Below are 16,894 nucleotides of genomic sequence, written 5' to 3'. Positions count from 1 at the left end.
AGAGGTTTAAGTAATCAGTCCGAAATTAAATACAAAATTTGAGAAAATTGCGAACAGACGTGTTATCGCTATTCTACTGACCACGCAGTCACAAAATTTAACCACAATTTTTACCAGATCTCGCAAATTTCAATTTTCGGAAATTGTTAGAAAATAATATGAGCTTCAAAAAAAAAAAAAAAAAAAATAAAAAATAATAAAAAAATAAAAAATAAATAAAAAATATTCTGCAGATACAAAAGCACAATTTCCAATCGAATATTATTAACAGATCTTAAATATACCGAAATAAATTATTTTATTTCCAAATTATGTATATTCGTTTGATACAAAATTGTGATGTTAACTATAATTGTTTCGTAAACGATCGCTTCCATTACTCGTATTTCTTCTATTTCATTATTTAAATTCCCAGGTATTTACAGACCTCCAAAAATATAATACCTTGAATTTCTAATTGAAGCGTAATTAATTTTGTAATTATGATTAATGTAAAAGGAATTGCAACATGTTTGATAAAACGACATGCACCTTCCTATAGATTTAAGGCAATTTTTATATACAAATTTTTATATACAAATTTTATATACAAATTTTAAAACTAGACGACTCTAGCAGGTATATTACATGAAAAACATGTAAGTACCTAATAGAAAAACTGAATTTGAACCGTTGCAAAATTTTTTGGACGAAACATAGGATTTTACATTAGCGAAATCCAGTAAATCACTATACGTGCCAGTGTAGTATAATATTATATCGGATGTAAATTGATATTACGTAATGATACCGCGTCAATAAAGACAAATAAAGAATTTTTATTACGAAAAGGTAACATGTATTTACTTCAAAATACATCACAATGACCCAAAGTTCCTTCTGATCCATTGTCCTGATTTAAATAAGATTGGAAATAATTAAACAATTACATTGAAAGTGAAATTAAACTCGGGTTTTGTGTTTAAATTACTCTACCTGTCATCTTCTTCGATATTACGTTCTTTCCATACAAAATCACCTATTTTTTAATTTTAATCAAACGTCAAAAATTTCGTTGCTCAGAAATTCTCATGAAGCCACTTCAAGACACAGAACACAGAAGATTCGTCTGTGAAAAGTTTCGGAAATTCCAAGAAAAATCCAAGGAGTATTTTATCCGCAAGTTATCCTTTCGAACTGCATACATTCCTTTGACCTAAAATCCCAAACTGCACTGGAAATTCATTTCTTGAAAGTCTTAAAAAAAATGTTGCCATCCTTTTAGAATTTATTATTCTAAAAAGGAAAAAAAAACAAAAAAAAAAAAACGCGTGTATCATAGAGTAAACGTAGGGAATCAGCGGGCAGAGGTGACGAAAAAGGTCGCAGAAGGGTGGCGACGCGGAATCTGGGAGCGGCGAGTGTAGAACAAGTAATAAAATAATTTTAACGACCCGTTTGAATTATGCCCGCGGTACAAATAATAATATCTGGCCGGCACGCATCCCCGCAATAAATATCGAAGCAAAGAGAGAAGGGGGCACCGCCCCCTTCGCCCTTCATGGCCGGTTTCCATCTACCGCTCACGGAACCCTCGTCTTCAGGGTCTACCTCGAAGGCTCACCTCAACTATGTGGAGCAAAACTATGGGGCCTGGTTGTATCGAGGGGGGACTTGCGAAAAACGGGGGTCTGACCCCCGCCAGGGACTCTCAACTTCCTGTTGGAGGCGCGACAGAAACGTGGGAATCGTGTTCGAAGCGTGTCGTTACAGGAAATTGCTTCCGCTCGATGAAATTTGTTCGTTCTATTCGCTTCTTCCTTCATTGCTTCCAACGTATCGCCCTGTTTACGTGTATCCAGATATTTACGGATGATAAAATAAAAATTCATGAGTATATTATTAGTAAGGTATTAGGTTCTTTTTTCTTTATTTGGTAATATACATTCACAATTCGTCTAATTTGGACATTTGGTAGAACTCAGATATTAGGTTGGCCAAACAGTTTGAGAAGTAACGTGTAAAGAAAAAGGTACTAACCGCACGTGCTTATTGAACGACCGATTATTATCTTGTTTGGATTTGTAACCTCTGCGGATTCTCTTTGTCCCTCTCAGTGCTTTTGAAAATCTTGAAAGAGATGTGTTTGTGTACATAGAAGTTAGAAAGCTGAAATTGTATACGAAGAGGAAAATTCTCAATTTTAGAATGATGTGTAAAGCGGTCGAGAAAAGAAGTAAAATTTCTGATTTAAGAAAAGGAAGAAAAAGGGATTCGGGATATTGATACTACGAAATCGCATATTTCTTGTAATATATCCCTTTCGTTGTAATATATTCTTTTGTATCTTTGTATTCTGATCCTTCAATTTCCTTCAATTCTTTCAATTACTGTCTTAATTATCGGTCTACACTAATTCTACTATTTATATTGTTTGTTTTGCTATTTTCTTCTGTTATAACTATTATCTGCTTCCAGATTCTCTTTTAGTCTAATGTGTGCACGCGAAAACAAGCCAGAGATATAAAATAAAATTTGTTCGTAAACTAAAACACTTTGAAATTTATTTTTCCCCAAGACGAAGCGTCTTATGACAAAATTTTATTCCACGTTTCTGACTTATTTTCGAATGCAGCTTAAATCTAGCCGCCGATTATCTGCTCTTGTCCAGTCCTCAATTAGCCAAATTAAAATATACTTGTCGAATGTTTCAAGTCGTCAAATCACCCCCAAGCTCGCTTATACTACAATCACCTGTATATCGATTAATATAATAATTCTTGAAAGTCTCACTGACTTTTTAATAACGTCCGAAACTTTTCTCATTTTCTACAAGTTCGCTTCTGTTATTCGCGAATGAATTATATATAAGGTGTAAATAATATAGGGACACGCAAGTGTTTTGTTAATCGGTACTTGAAACGCGCTTGCGTTTCGAGCATCTGTCGGCCAACATTCGGCATGCAGAACGAATCCTTGGAAATCGTATGCACCGGGAGAATAGATATCGTGTCCTGGGTATCGTCGATGACAGGTCACGGATTAAGTGTAACATCAGCACGGGTGTGTTTCAAACCGGAGAACCGACCTGTGTCGAATTTGCTCCGCGATACTCGTCCTCGGATCGGCTGTCGTGGATTAATTTGAAACAAAGCATCACCGAACGTATTGTACCGCGACTCTGTTTGCCACAGCTTTTATTTAGAAAGCTGTACGTTCGATTCAACGTAAAAATGCTTGCAACATAATTTCCTGCCGTTTCTCGTTTCCATGCTACCTTCCATTAAACCGTCGAAAATCTCCTCACCATTTTTACATAATTACCTGTGACCAGTTTCTACTTATCCCGTTAGGATCGCATGCACGTAAATTTCTCCTGTCATTTATAAATAAAAAATATTTCCTACGTAGACTCGCAAGAGTACTTCAAATAGAACGTCTATAAAAACCTTTTTTTATGAATATATCGCGTGATTTGGATGAACCACTTATAGAGACTTGTTATGTGTCTTTTGCGTGATCAGCGCTAATTATGGTTAGGTAGAGATTTTAGTAAAAATAGACAAGTATAAATGGTTAGAGAATGGTTAGGGTTGTTAGGTTAGGATGGTAAAACGGATTAGTAAAATTGAGAACTTTTATTTGACTTCTTCGTAGGTATGAAACCTTCCTATATACTAAACTTTTATTACCTTTTACTGCCTTCCTATGTAGTAACGTCTTACTAAGTGCACGTTCGCAAGAAAGGATCGTATAACACATAGAATATTTTTACGGGAGACTTTTCTGAATTACTGTACGTACACCTGCACACAATTATTACTTCTTAACCGTTAACAAATAGTATTGTGGTCATATGAAAGTTCAAAATGAGAGACGTATGTAGGATTATCAGTAACTTTCTACCAAATACTTTCCACTGCGTTAATAATAATCGTCTGTTACGTTTATTCGTCGGTCTCGCGAAGCAGAGATAACGTTCTCTAAGATTCTAATAAAATGATATTATAAAATAATCTCTTGAACATCCGTCACTGTGTTACTATCGCAGCCTCACTGCTTCCTAGAAACTGAAACAACTTGAAAATTTCGAGCAGCCCTGATTCGGCAAGCAGCAACTATCGATAAAGTACGTGTAGAGTCTCGCAGGTTGCTGGTCGATCAACGATCGTTAAATTGGCCGTGGAAACGCCGAAGCGTTCGATGACTTGATCTTTAACGCCGCGCAGCCTACGTTAGCTTCGAAAGAATAGAAAAAAATCTCGCGGGAAAGAAGAAAGGGAACGATACGAAGAAAAAGGAGAAAACAATTTGGAAAAAAAAAAGAGGAAAAGGACGATAGAGAGGAAGTTGGGAAAGAAAGCAGAGAGCTGCTTGCCAGGAGAGATTACGTCGTCAGAATGGCACCGTATACGCGCGAGCCGTGTAAGCATCGGCCGATGACAGCGCAATGAGATTCTGATTTGCGCGGACGCGCATAATCGCCGTGGAACGGGTTGGTTACGAGCGCGAGCGCTCGCGCGACCAGTTGCACGCGCGTCGTTTAGCAATCAGGGAGGATGATGCAGCCAGAACCAGAGGTTAGCCAATCGGATTGCCGCGCAATTTATTTGTACACCTGTGCATGCGAGTCGCTTCTTGGTCCCGCGGGACCGATCCTGGATCGCCTTGCGTGTTCCCCACGGGACAACTTCTCTACTCCCCGTGGGAGTTTATGGTCGACAAGCCGACACGTGAGAAATCGTCGACGATTATAAATACCGACCGACGAGGATAATCGCGTTAATTGCCAGCACATGTACGATGAAAAATTAACAATGTTCATGGGTTTCCATGGTATATTGGCTTGTTCTGGCAATTTTTGTTCTTTCTGATCTTCAGGTGTTTATCGGTTGATCGTCGACAATTACAATCATCGATGAAGACAGTCGCGTTAATTGACTGATTAATTGACTGATTAAATTTAAAATGACTTTGCTTGTACGTCTTTTATGACGTGTTAGGAATTTTCAAAAGACTTCTCTGATTTTTTATGTAGGTGTTCGATGTAGATTTTATTTGTTAGTTGCAGTAGGCTGTGAATAGGTATGCAAATTAATAATATTTTCTTCGTCTTCTTTCATTCACGAATTGTTATAAAGAGTACAATATTTTGGTTGTTTTATGCGAAGGATACAGAAGAAGAACGCGATAAGTCGCATTTTACGTTTTGTTACGGGGCAGCAATTTTAAAAATGTTGATATTTTGTTTAGAAAACAGTTGTTAGTTGATTTTCTTTAGGTCTCTTCTCTCTAGTTCAGAACGTAAACACAGATACGTAAAGAAATAGCAAGCTTTGTAAATTTGCATTAATTTTATTTGTAATTGCATTAATTTTATATTAACATTCTATGTTACCGTACTCCATATATTACCGTATCCTTCCGATACTCTTCCAACTGTCCTTCACTTTTCTTCTTCCTTTTTTTTTTTCTTTTTTTTATCTTTCTTACGTAAAAACTACTTAACAAACGCGATGATATCGAGAACGTGATATATTCGGAGAATAATGTATAAAGAATTATGAAGATTAGTGGAAATAAAAAGTCGTTGAATTTCAAAAGAGTTTACGTTTTTTTCAAAAAATGAAAGGAAACTTAAGACGGCAGAAAATTACAGAAATTTTCAGGCTAACTTAATATTTAACCAAGTACACATACATAAATGATTCAGTATGCCAAATGTTCCAAATCATTTAAATAAAATATTTATTTATAGAACAATATTCTCTGCAAATATATATATAAATATATTATTTTTCTACACGCTTTTCACTCTGACAAGCAACGTTCATTTCCTGATAGCTATATTATTATTATTATCCGCATATATTATGACCACCGATAATTATGTGTAATCGTGGTCAATTAGACTTACAAACTCAGAATCTTCGTTTGCCAATTTCTATTAGCATAAATCACGCAGAATGATATTCTTTCAATTCTCTGTTCAATATTAATTACAAAGCTTGTTTTCTCGTGAATTCATTTGGAAGGTTAATACAATTATACCGTTTGCCGATGTTCACGTTGCCTCGGGCAGATTAGGTCGAATTAATCGGAATAGCGGAGTTTGCTTTAACATTATATGTCCCTTAATACTCGATTTAATTTTCACACGCGTCAAGACAAACGAACTTTCGTTGCTCTGAGACTCGAGAACGTAGCTTTTCTTTCGGACTGGTAGAAAGATCGTAGCAAGACCTTGATTTATATCTTTCATCTAAAATTTCGATACAAATGAAGCGACGAAAATAGGAAATGGAAATTTTCAGCCCTACAAATCCGATTGTCGAATGTGAGATTGGAACTGCGAAATTGTGGCGAACGTTTGTTAATTCTCCGTCTCGTGTTACGAAGAAAAGTACTCTGGTAAACTGAAACTGTGAAATTGACTTCGTATAACTAACGAAACATATGAATATGTTTGCGTTACTATGAAAGAATTCTATGTTTGTTTACATACAAACAATTTAGCAAAGCTAACTGGACCAACGTGTCCCATTTTACAACAATAGAATTATCCTTTGGAAAAATTTCTACAAATTTTTCTTCCTATTCTGAATACACACGTTCGAACGTATTTAAAAAAAAATCAAAATGTTAAAAATTCACCTGCTTGATTATAAAACAACACCGACATGGGGAGATCTATAAAAACGTACTTGCCAGTCTTTTCTCCTATCATACTTTATACATATATCATATATGGCAATTTGAGTGTCCGAATACTTATGGTTGGCAGTGTATCTCTGGTCGTGCCGGCGAGATTATTTGGATGCCGAACAATGGCAACAATCGAGCTTTGTAATCGGTCCTCGAAACGATAAAGACTTTGTTGGCCACCCTTCCATCACCCCCCTGATTTCCACCCCATTTCTCTTCCCCTTTCTCTTTCCGCCTTTCCGACACACAGTCTGCCTTTCTCTTATTATTCCACCTCTAAGAGGAGGCCCCAATGGTATCACCTGTTGGCAATTGCACGCTCACGAATTCCATCGTTCGTTTTTTTTTTTTTTTCATTCTCATCGCGATTTTCTCTCTTTCTCCTTTTCCATCGTTCTTTTCTCCCGTTCCTTGCTCCAAGCCTCTTCCACCCTCTCTCCTCGCCGCCCACTCTCTCTTGCAAGCTTTTTTCTTAAAACGATAGAAGTTCGACCGTGGTCGACGGGGAGGTCGACCGCCTTCGCATAAACGCGGTTAATGGGACGAAGATAATAGTGAACGACAATGGCGTACACAACGCCATTGTGGCGCGGCTCACCTCGCGGTTTCTCTTTCGATACGCGAAAATGATTTCTCCCCGGTCTCTCCACTTTCGTTCACAAGTATCTTCGCTTTTTATCCGCGCCGCCGTTTTCCATCCGTTCCTTTACATTTGCAATCCTCTACGATTTATTCGAGACAGTGTTCATCGTCTGAAACATCGCGCAGGAAATATCGTCGAGGAAGGCGAGGCAGCGGAGAGGTAAAAGTAAAGCTGGTCGAAGAAATTAAGCACGCAAAAATGAAGCGCGCCATTCGTTAATCGAACAGAGAATCGTTAGCGGCAAAGAGGTGAAAAGATTCGCAAGGAGCGTTCGGTCGTAGCGAAGAGGAGAAATTTCATAACGCGTTGATTCCACGGGAGGAATCGCATGAAACGAGGAGCGCAAGGTGCGCGCATTGTAAACGAGTGGGTTCGGCCGGTCGAGCCCCATTCGGGCCGAGCTTTCTGCAAATCCAATTATGCACGCGTAATAACAGCACAATGATCGGCTCGTGTAAACGTATCTATTAAAAGAAAGAGGAAGAAGACGCGAGGTGGTGGATCAGTGAAAGGGGGAAAGGACGAGAGGCGGAAAAAGCAAAAGGATACAGCGAGGGAAATCGAGAGAAAGAAGCATTGAAGTCGCGCGTATTCGATACGTACGCGCAGCTACGTATCGGCTTTAAACGAAAGCTTGGTCGCTACAAAAGCAGCGTGCCATCGAGTATCACAAACATTGATTTGAATCACAAAGACCGCCCGCGGTATTCCATTGTCGGGGCCCGACTTATTGTACAGTTTCTCCTGTCTAGCTTCCGCTGCCAGCCTCTTCCTCTCTGTCTTTTCCTATCGTTTCACTTTTTTTTTCCTCCTTCTTCCTACTCCTCGCTTTTCTCTTTCTCCTTCTTTGTTTTTCTTTTCTCTATCTTTCTGTTCTTTTTCCTTTCTTTTTTCTTTTTCTTTTTCGTCCGGCAACGACCTATCAATCCACTTATTCCGCGCGGTTTATGTGCCACTTGTGGCGTTCCCGCGCGACGAAAATGGAGATCGCGGTGAAAGAGAACTACGTCGAAGTCGGCTTTAATCATCGCCGGGAGCTGAACGATCGTCACAGCGACGGTACTTTGCGAGCGCGGAACGCCATTGTCCCGCGATCAACCTGGTCAACGTTCTGACGCGATAATTTTCGCGAAATTTGCGGAGATGCGCGACACCCCGCCTCCATTGCCGTCCATCGGTGATTGTCTTTTGACGAAATGAGATTGTCAGCCATCGTGCTTTGCCCCCGCGCGAAATGAGAATTTCGGTACGCGCCGTTGTACGCGCTGGTTTTTACGGCAGGCGACCGCGCGCCGCCCCGTCGATGACGAGGATACAGGCGAATCATTGTCAGGCATAATGAGACGAGAACTTGAAAGAAGAAATTTGATTGTTAAACGGACGATTTTAACGTCGAGATCGGACAAACTGATTGATCTAGCATCAATTTGTATTTGTAAAAATATTCGCACGTTCTCGGTAATTGTTATTAACTATTAGTAACACGCTATAGTAAAAATTGTTAGTTAGTGTTGAGCGTAACAAATTGTACGTTTGATCTGATTTTCTATTTTAAACTTGATTCAACACTCGTATTACGTATATCTTACGGGTATTTGAATCCGAGTTTCCATTTCTTAAACCAAAATTTAAAGATCTGAATTTCGACGGTAATTTCAAGTTTCAAAACTACCGTCGTCTAAACATGTCCAGCTGCGACTTAAATTTAGATATGAAGCGAGCTCTGGTCATGACCATAAATTGTAAATCTCCAAGGGTAATGTCATTCGTCGTTAATGAACGTAATAAAACTTTTACTTACCTGGTACAATAAAGGTTTGGTACTATCCTTATTTACTTTTGAAACACCTGGAAACTGTAGTCTTAACAGGATATATATGGGAAAACTTTGCGGCTATTGATTAGCCGAAAGGTTCTTAAGGGTCTTGGCATCAATCAGCCGTAAATTCTTGCAAGTTAAGCAGCTTTAAATATTAGGATCTAAGGATCGAATAAGCTGTCCGGATGTCGTTTACTGCACACGCACTGGCTACGCGTTACTGGTACGTTTTTTTTCATTACGACTGTCACAATGCTCCTCTGATTACCTTTTGCCGTTTTGATTTATTGCTCGTTCCGGCGGTTGGAATTCTCGTAATCGCCGTGAGATTCATCGCAACGAGATAGAAGCGTGGCGAAAGAGCGATCTACGACGAGGAGATAACAAGCGTACGTTGCCTACAACGATTAGAAAGATCGATCGATCGATAGATTGAGTCATTACGGAGACCTTGCACTTCGCTTATCAGCCCGGTAATCTTATCAAGACGACCTTGCCCGTCTTATCGGACCAGCCATCCTCTCTCGCTCGTGCATAATTGCAACAGCTTCTGAAATACAACTCTCTCTGCCGCCCTGGCGAGTTTCATTGCGAAACTATACCATTAAGAAATCTATGAAACATTTAGATTTTTCTTTTTATTATAGTTACTAATGCGTGAGTATAGTAGGGTTTGGTAATACGTATTTCGAAAGCGTTTCAACGAATAATTCAGTGTTATGAGCGTGTTATAAGCGCATAAAGAATTTAAAAAAGGATTATGAATTTATTTTTGGAATTTATTTTGTTCGCTAACGTCGTGTGTCGAACGGTGGCGAACTTCTGTCACAGTTTTCCGCTGGTGTCGTATGCCGAACGGTAACAAACTTTGCTTCCCGCTTTTCTAAGCGAAAACCTGTCCGAGTTGTATATCACTTGTGAAATGTGCATTTGGGATATACAAATAACAATGATCGATATCTACAGACAAAAACCCCACAGGTAAATATTAGTGGTCAATACAGGATAACCAGAAGAAGACAAAAAGAGCAAACAGACGGACAAATGGAAGAAGACAAAGGATCGAATGGAAAATTATCGTACAATTTCATCGAGACGTGCATCGCTCGCGAATTACAACAACGACGATCATTCGTTCTTCAGAAGTCTCATTTAATACAGAACCATATTTTATTTTATCAATTTTATTAAATAAATAAATAAATTAATTAATATTTTTTATAATTAATTTTATTAATTAATAACCATATAACTAGTGAGAGTAAAAAAGAAATGAAGAAATTCAGGAAATATCGTGAATGTTTATCTTTCGTCAAAGAGCCTCTAAGCTTTCCCATGGTATACGTCTATCCATAGCAGATAAGCGAAAGCATGATATATTGCAAGTTTAGAAAATTGTAAAAATATACTCTATAGGAAATAGAGGCCAATTTACCGAAAAAGGATGTGCATCGTTAACAGATTTTGTAGTACGACATAGAAAAATATGTCGATTGCGTTAAAAATGAAAATTACCGAACGAGCTAGAAGAAGTGTCTCGATGTTCGTAAGAATATCAACAAAATTTCATTGTAATTCGCCAAGTAACTCTGTCGGTTGAATTCGATTTTAAACGAAGCAAAAATTTCATTGCAATTATATGATCAAAGATATCGGTAAAAGAAAACAAGAGACCGATATAAACAGTGCTCGTTTCGAAGCTTTGAAAGTGCGTTGGGACACAAGTAGGGACACTCGTTTCTTATTGCATTTTCTTACTTTACGCCTTTCGACTATCACCAGGCCGCTCTGTGCTCTTGTCAAATTACATTTCTGGTAAGAACAGCTCGTAAATGACTCACGACGTTTCATCGCTGTAACGGTAAACGCGTTACATTATTGACACTCTCATATATTTTCGAGACAGTAAAAAGGCATATTAAGTTGGACACTTTTTAAGGAAAGAATTTCCCCAAAGAAATTCAATGCTTCAGCATCCTACGCTGAATTATTAATGAGTAACGAGGGAAGGGTGGAAAGGGAGAGAGACAGACAGAAAGAGAGAGAGAGAGAGAGAGAGAGAGGCGAAATAGAAGCAAGTATTCGTCGAAATTGAACGACGCTGAACGTTGAAATGGAACTCTATCCGGCTGCCCCTATTCTCATTGTCGCTGACGCACAGTGCACGCCGGGGTTGCGCTACGATTATCTATGACGCATTCTTCCATTATGCGTTTCGCTCTTTCTCTGGGTTTCTCCCGCGTCGATTCTCTCTGTCTTTGTCTGGCTAGTGGGCCGCGGCAACAGGTCCTACGCATGAGCCGCGCTTAAACGGAGTCGCATCGGCCGATGGAGGTTCTTTCAGGAATGGCTCGTGAGCCTCTTTGTGGATTTCACGAACGAGAGACGAAGAGGAAAGGCCGGAGGAACACCGGCGAGTTGAATGAAAAGGAGAAAAAAAAACGTAGGAAGGAAGGAGAGAGAGAGAGAGAGAGAGGGAGAAAGTAAGGGGAACGAGAGGAGACAAGGAGAAAATGGGTCAAGTCGGTCGGATATAATGGGTGATTTGAATACGACGAAGCGCGACGCCAGCTAACGCGCCCGCAAACGGTAAATTAGCCGAGACGTTTCGCGGTTCGACGAGAGAATATGTATACTCATCGGTGCGATTAGACATCGTAGGAAATGTAATCGACCATGATGATTGATCTTTGTTAATATTTCCAATATTTGTTCGATATTCACGAAAGTATTCGAGCTCGTCGCGCAGAATTTTCACAGATTATCGTAGGACATTCGATTGACCACGATGGGCTAATCATTGCTAACATTTTCAATATGTGCATATTTAAGCGTACGTAAATATTTTCAATATTTGTTCGATATTCACGAAAGTATACGAGCTCGTCGCGCAGAATTTTCATAGATAATCGTAGGACATTCGATTGACCACGATGAGCTAATCATCGCAAACATTTTCAATATGTGCTTAATACGTGGTGAATATTCGCGAAAGCACTTGAGCTTATCGCAGAAAATGTTTACGGATATCTTTCGTGCGATCGGGTATCGTAGAAAATGCATAGTATCTCTGTCAATACGTGTTTGACATTCACGAAAGCATTTACATAGGTAGGATAGGAAAATGTTACTAAACAAATTTTATTAAATTTCACTGACACTGTTGCGAGACACGAGAATCACTGTTATGGTGGCAGAGTTCGACGTAAGTCGGAAAATGCATGCATATAGAAACTACGTTTGCTGTATAAACGTGTACTTTTTCCAGATAACAAAATGAACGTAGAATTAATGTCGAGAACGAACTCGGTAAATTACATCACGTATAATTGAACGTATATATTCAAATAATTCAATGGATAATTGGTTGTTCGAATACTTGTGCGTGATACAACGAGAGATCTTGTAATTTCTATCTGCGTTCTAGATTCGTTTCCAACTTGATCAACGTTAATAACGATGCTCGCCTCTCGTAACAGCGTCGACAAAAGTTCAAGCCGTGTTTCATACCACGCACGATATATTCGCAGATAGTTTGCACGATAGATAGTTTGTTGCTAAATAGAAAAAAAAGGAGTTCTTGAGTCGCTGCAAGTCCTCGAAGCATCGCGAAAAGGGAAAAGAAAGAAAGAAAGGTTCGCGTGCCAAAAGTTTTAACGACTCGCTTGCAATCGAAAATCTGTTTGGGATAAAAATAATTCCGACGAAGGCTACTTTCTACTAAAAAAAAATGACTGGTCAGGAAGAAAGCGCGATACGAGGCAAAACATCGATAAGATACGATAGCCTACGCAGTTAGAATGCACTTGCACGCGTACTCGCCAGTTCAGTGTGAAGTAACAGCGTGAAATTATTATCTTGACCAACGTTGCTGAACGTTAAACCCTTGCAATATATACTTGCTCTATGTTTTACAAGCGTGTCGTCTTCACCTTTGACCCGACCAAGCGATACGAAGAGCGAAACTAGTTCGTTACGCCAGCCTCCAATCCCCTGAACCTATAACGAGGGAAAAAAGTGTACCTTTGGACCCTAAAAACATCCATAACACAGCCAAACATCTGAATATTATTGCGCGTTGATAAGGAAAATTCGAAGGTCACGGTAAAAATCGCACGTAGATGCGTCGGACGAAGGAAATCTAAGGGTGAAAGAGCGTGTGCGGGATGCGATAGAGAAAGGAGACGCGCGCTGTTGCAGCGTTGTCCGGCGTTGACGAACGTTTCGTGAGTGTTTTGGGGGGTGGAAAGCGGATAGGGGGGGTGAGAATGCCGGGCAGAAGAACGCGTGGACGAAACACTGGCGACCCGAAGAGCGAGCCGAGGGCAGAAACGGAACGAGGCAAAGATCGCCAGGCGAGAGACGAACGCTCGTGCAGTTGGCAAAGAGGGAGCGAGAGAGAGAGAGAGAGAGAGAGAGAGAAAGCTGGAAAGAAAAAAGCGACAGTCGAAGTGAGAAGAGACGAAGAGAGCGAACTTGGAGGGATGTGGGAGAGGGGGTGAAAGCTGTACCGCGAGAGGTCGTCGGGGTTGTTGGTATGACGTCACGGCGTAATGGCGCCGCCTTCGGCGTCGAAGGGAGCCGCGCGATTGGTCGAGAGAAATGATGGCAGGCTTGCGTGCCAATCGATTGCCGTCGGTAGGCTCGAGTCTGGTCCGACGGTCGGTTGGGTATGGTTGTTGGTAGGAAGGTAGGTAGGGTTGCTTAGAGAAGGGGCAGTGAACGTCGAGAAACAGGGAGAGGGGGAAAGTCGCCTCGGCAGGAAGTGAGCCCCGAGAGTGGGACCCGAAGGCGAAATCCACAAATGCTCAGACAGTAAGCTCGCTGGCTAGAGAGCGGAGGTGTTAGTAGGAGTCGCTCTTCTTCTTCTGCATCTCTACGTTAGTACGTAGTAATAACAGAAGTAGAAGCGAATTCGGACGGGGACAACTCGATAAATCGAATAAAGCGTGCAACAGTGAACACACAGCGGTATTACGCGCGTACCGACGTAGGCGCGTCGGGAAGAATCATCGGCGTCGACGTTGTTATCTTGGACACAGTGAGAAGAGAAAGTATAGTGACAGTGAATAATCGTCGTCCGACGTGTAAACATTGGTTGTTGGTCGTTGGCGTTGAGAATCGTACGCGGACTCGTACGCAGCGCCGTGTCAAATCGGTGCAGTGATCCAGCAGTTTGGAAACGGTGTCGGTGGTTGTGTTCTAGCGCGCAAAGTCCAACAAGTGGTGCGGTAATCGAAAGGAGAAGTTAAAACGATCTCGTATGACGGAGAGGAAATTGAACGATCCGGTTTCCATGTCACACAATCGAAGAGAAATAAGGAGCAATTCACTTGGCGCGTAGTATTCGCCAGATTCGAATTGCCGTCGTGGTTTGACGGGCGACTCGGAGCGACAACGATCTTCGGCAGTGCGCGACCGCGTGCTTCTCGGCGTTTCGTCGAATTTCTTGACGTCGAGTAGTACAAGAAAAAACCAGCAAACTGTACGGGCACAGGGAGGAAGAGATGCTCACGATGGAGTCGGACCTTAAAGGCGGCAGCCTACACGGTCAAATGCCACCTCATCCGCATCAAGGTGTCTCGCCGATGGGACACCATGCCGGTGTATCACCGTACGGTACCCTCGGTTCAATAGTTCACAGTCCAGCGTTATCGGGAAGTCCTCCGAGTACCGGAGGCTTAACATTGGGTTTGCAGCATCATCATCAAACCCCGCAACATCACTATGCGTCGATGCAGGCAGCGCAACAACAACAACAAAGTATGCATTCGCTGGCGCAACAAAGCGCTGCTCAACAACAACAACAACATCACCCGCACCAACAACAGCAGCAGCAACAGCAGCAGCAACAACAACCGACGCAGCAACATCACCAAGCGCCGAATAATAATAATAATACCAGTAAGAACAATAACATCGACCGTGTGAAAAGGCCAATGAACGCGTTTATGGTATGGTCCCGAGGCCAACGGCGTAAAATGGCACAAGAAAATCCAAAGATGCACAACTCAGAAATTTCAAAGCGATTAGGTGCAGAATGGAAACTTCTAAGTGAAACCGAGAAACGCCCGTTTATCGATGAAGCAAAACGATTGCGCGCAGTACACATGAAAGAACACCCCGACTACAAATACAGACCGCGACGTAAAACAAAAACCTTGTTGAAGAAGGATAAATTCCCACTTGGAAGCGGAGTAGCCGGCGTCGGAGGTATGCTAGGCGTAGATCAGCGGCAAGTCGGTGCTACTGGTGGACCGCAGCAAGCACAATTATCTCGTGACGTTTATCAAATGCCAAACGGCTATATGCCTAACGGATATATGATGCATGACCCGACTGCCGCATATCAACAGCACGTTGCGTATGGCGGTCACATGGGAGGCGCAGCAGCCGCTGCTGCCGCTTCTGCTGCTGGATATCCCAGGTACGATATGGGCCATCACATGGGCGGTGGCAGTCCGAGCCCCATAAACAGCTACATGAACGGTTACGGTGGTTACGGCAGTAGCAGCGTACCAGGTGGATCTCCGTCACCGTACCATCAAGCGCAACCCGGATCGCAAATCTCCAGTCACAGTCCTAGTGGTAGTAGTATAAAATCAGAACCGACGAGTCCAGCGAGCGGCGGAATTCACACGCCGCCAACGGGAGCATCGTCGTCAGGCGCAGCTGGGGGGCAAGTTGTGAAACGGGAATACATGGGCCAACAACAGAATCAGCAGGCGCAGGGTGATTTGAGACAAATGATCTCGATGTATCTGCCCCAGGGTGTCGAGCAAGGAGTCGTCCAGCACGGGGCCGGTGTCTATTCGCCCGGTCCGTCACCGGATCCGCTGGCTCAGCATCATCCAGCAATCCCACCACTCGGTCACATGTAAGTTTAATTTCCTTTTTTCTCTCTTTTGCCTGCTTATGGGTTTACATTTAAAACTTTGATCGTTATCTTGCTCGATGGATGAATAATACTTTTTTTAATATTGATAATTTTTTTAATATAGTTAGAGTTAAATATAGCTGGTTAATTGATTATCGATCGTTGAATGATCGAACGAGAATTCCGAAACTTTCTATCTAGCAAGATTCGATCGTATTTGTTGTTCCCTTTACATTGACCTTCAAGGGTGGGATAAACCTCGATCGAGTTGATTAAGTGTTTTAGATCGATTAAACTTAGATTTCTCGCAAAAACCATCCTCGCTACGCGCGATTGTATCTTTGTACGGTAGTTGCAGTTTCAATGTGATTAACTATCGAGAATTAAGCTCTCGGTTTATCCCTCTCCCTTGATTAGGTTGTTAGAAAAGTTTCTTTCGTTTCATAAGGTGATATAATAGATGAACGACAATTTCTGTTTTATATTATTTTATTGAATTAGGTATGATCCATTTCCTTCTATTTCTATTATTATGTTCGTGCATAATTCGATAATCTAATATAAAGCAAGAAACATCGTGCGTCTGTTATTTCTTTATAAAACGAAAGAAACTTTTCGAACCACCTAAAATATAGCTTGTGCCTACGTTCGAGCTTCCAAGCAAACTAAAGAAACTGTCGGAAAGAACGTCAACCAATTATTAAAGAAATCGTACGAAGAAATTATCCATTTTTATCATAAATATATAACGTTGGAAAAAAACGAGCTCGAACGTGGTACGAGCGATCGCGAGCGATTCGGAGCTGATCCAGAGCCGAATCGATCGCGTCTCGTAGCAACCTTTCGAAAAGCAACAATCCCCGCTTGCCAT

The 16,894-nt window shown here is 41.2% G+C and overlaps 1 protein-coding gene across 7 annotated transcripts in view; it reads left to right on the top strand.

Annotated features, from left to right (window-relative positions):
* The first annotated feature begins 13,437 nt into the window (after window positions 1-13,437).
* The window catches only part of LOC122574344 (transcription factor Sox-2-like), a 116,949-nt gene continuing 113,492 nt past the window's right edge, over window positions 13,438-16,894 (top strand). For 2 of the 7 annotated variants that reach the window (XR_006319008.1, XM_043741855.1), the window contains exon 1: window positions 13,438-16,023. Coding sequence is in view for 3 of the 7 variants with exons in the window: in XM_043741855.1 (XP_043597790.1) it covers window positions 14,654-16,023 (1,370 nt within the window). In the remaining 4 variants the exon portion in view is untranslated. The remainder of the gene's footprint in view (window positions 16,024-16,894) is intronic. The other 5 variants (XM_043741857.1, XM_043741856.1, XR_006319010.1 and 2 more) reach the window with 5 other exon arrangements.

Source organism: Bombus pyrosoma, linkage group LG13 (genome assembly GCF_014825855.1).
Source record: "Bombus pyrosoma isolate SC7728 linkage group LG13, ASM1482585v1, whole genome shotgun sequence".
In the NCBI taxonomy this organism is placed as follows: Eukaryota; Metazoa; Arthropoda; class Insecta; order Hymenoptera; family Apidae; genus Bombus; species Bombus pyrosoma.
This window is presented reverse-complemented; position numbering and strand designations above follow the sequence as displayed.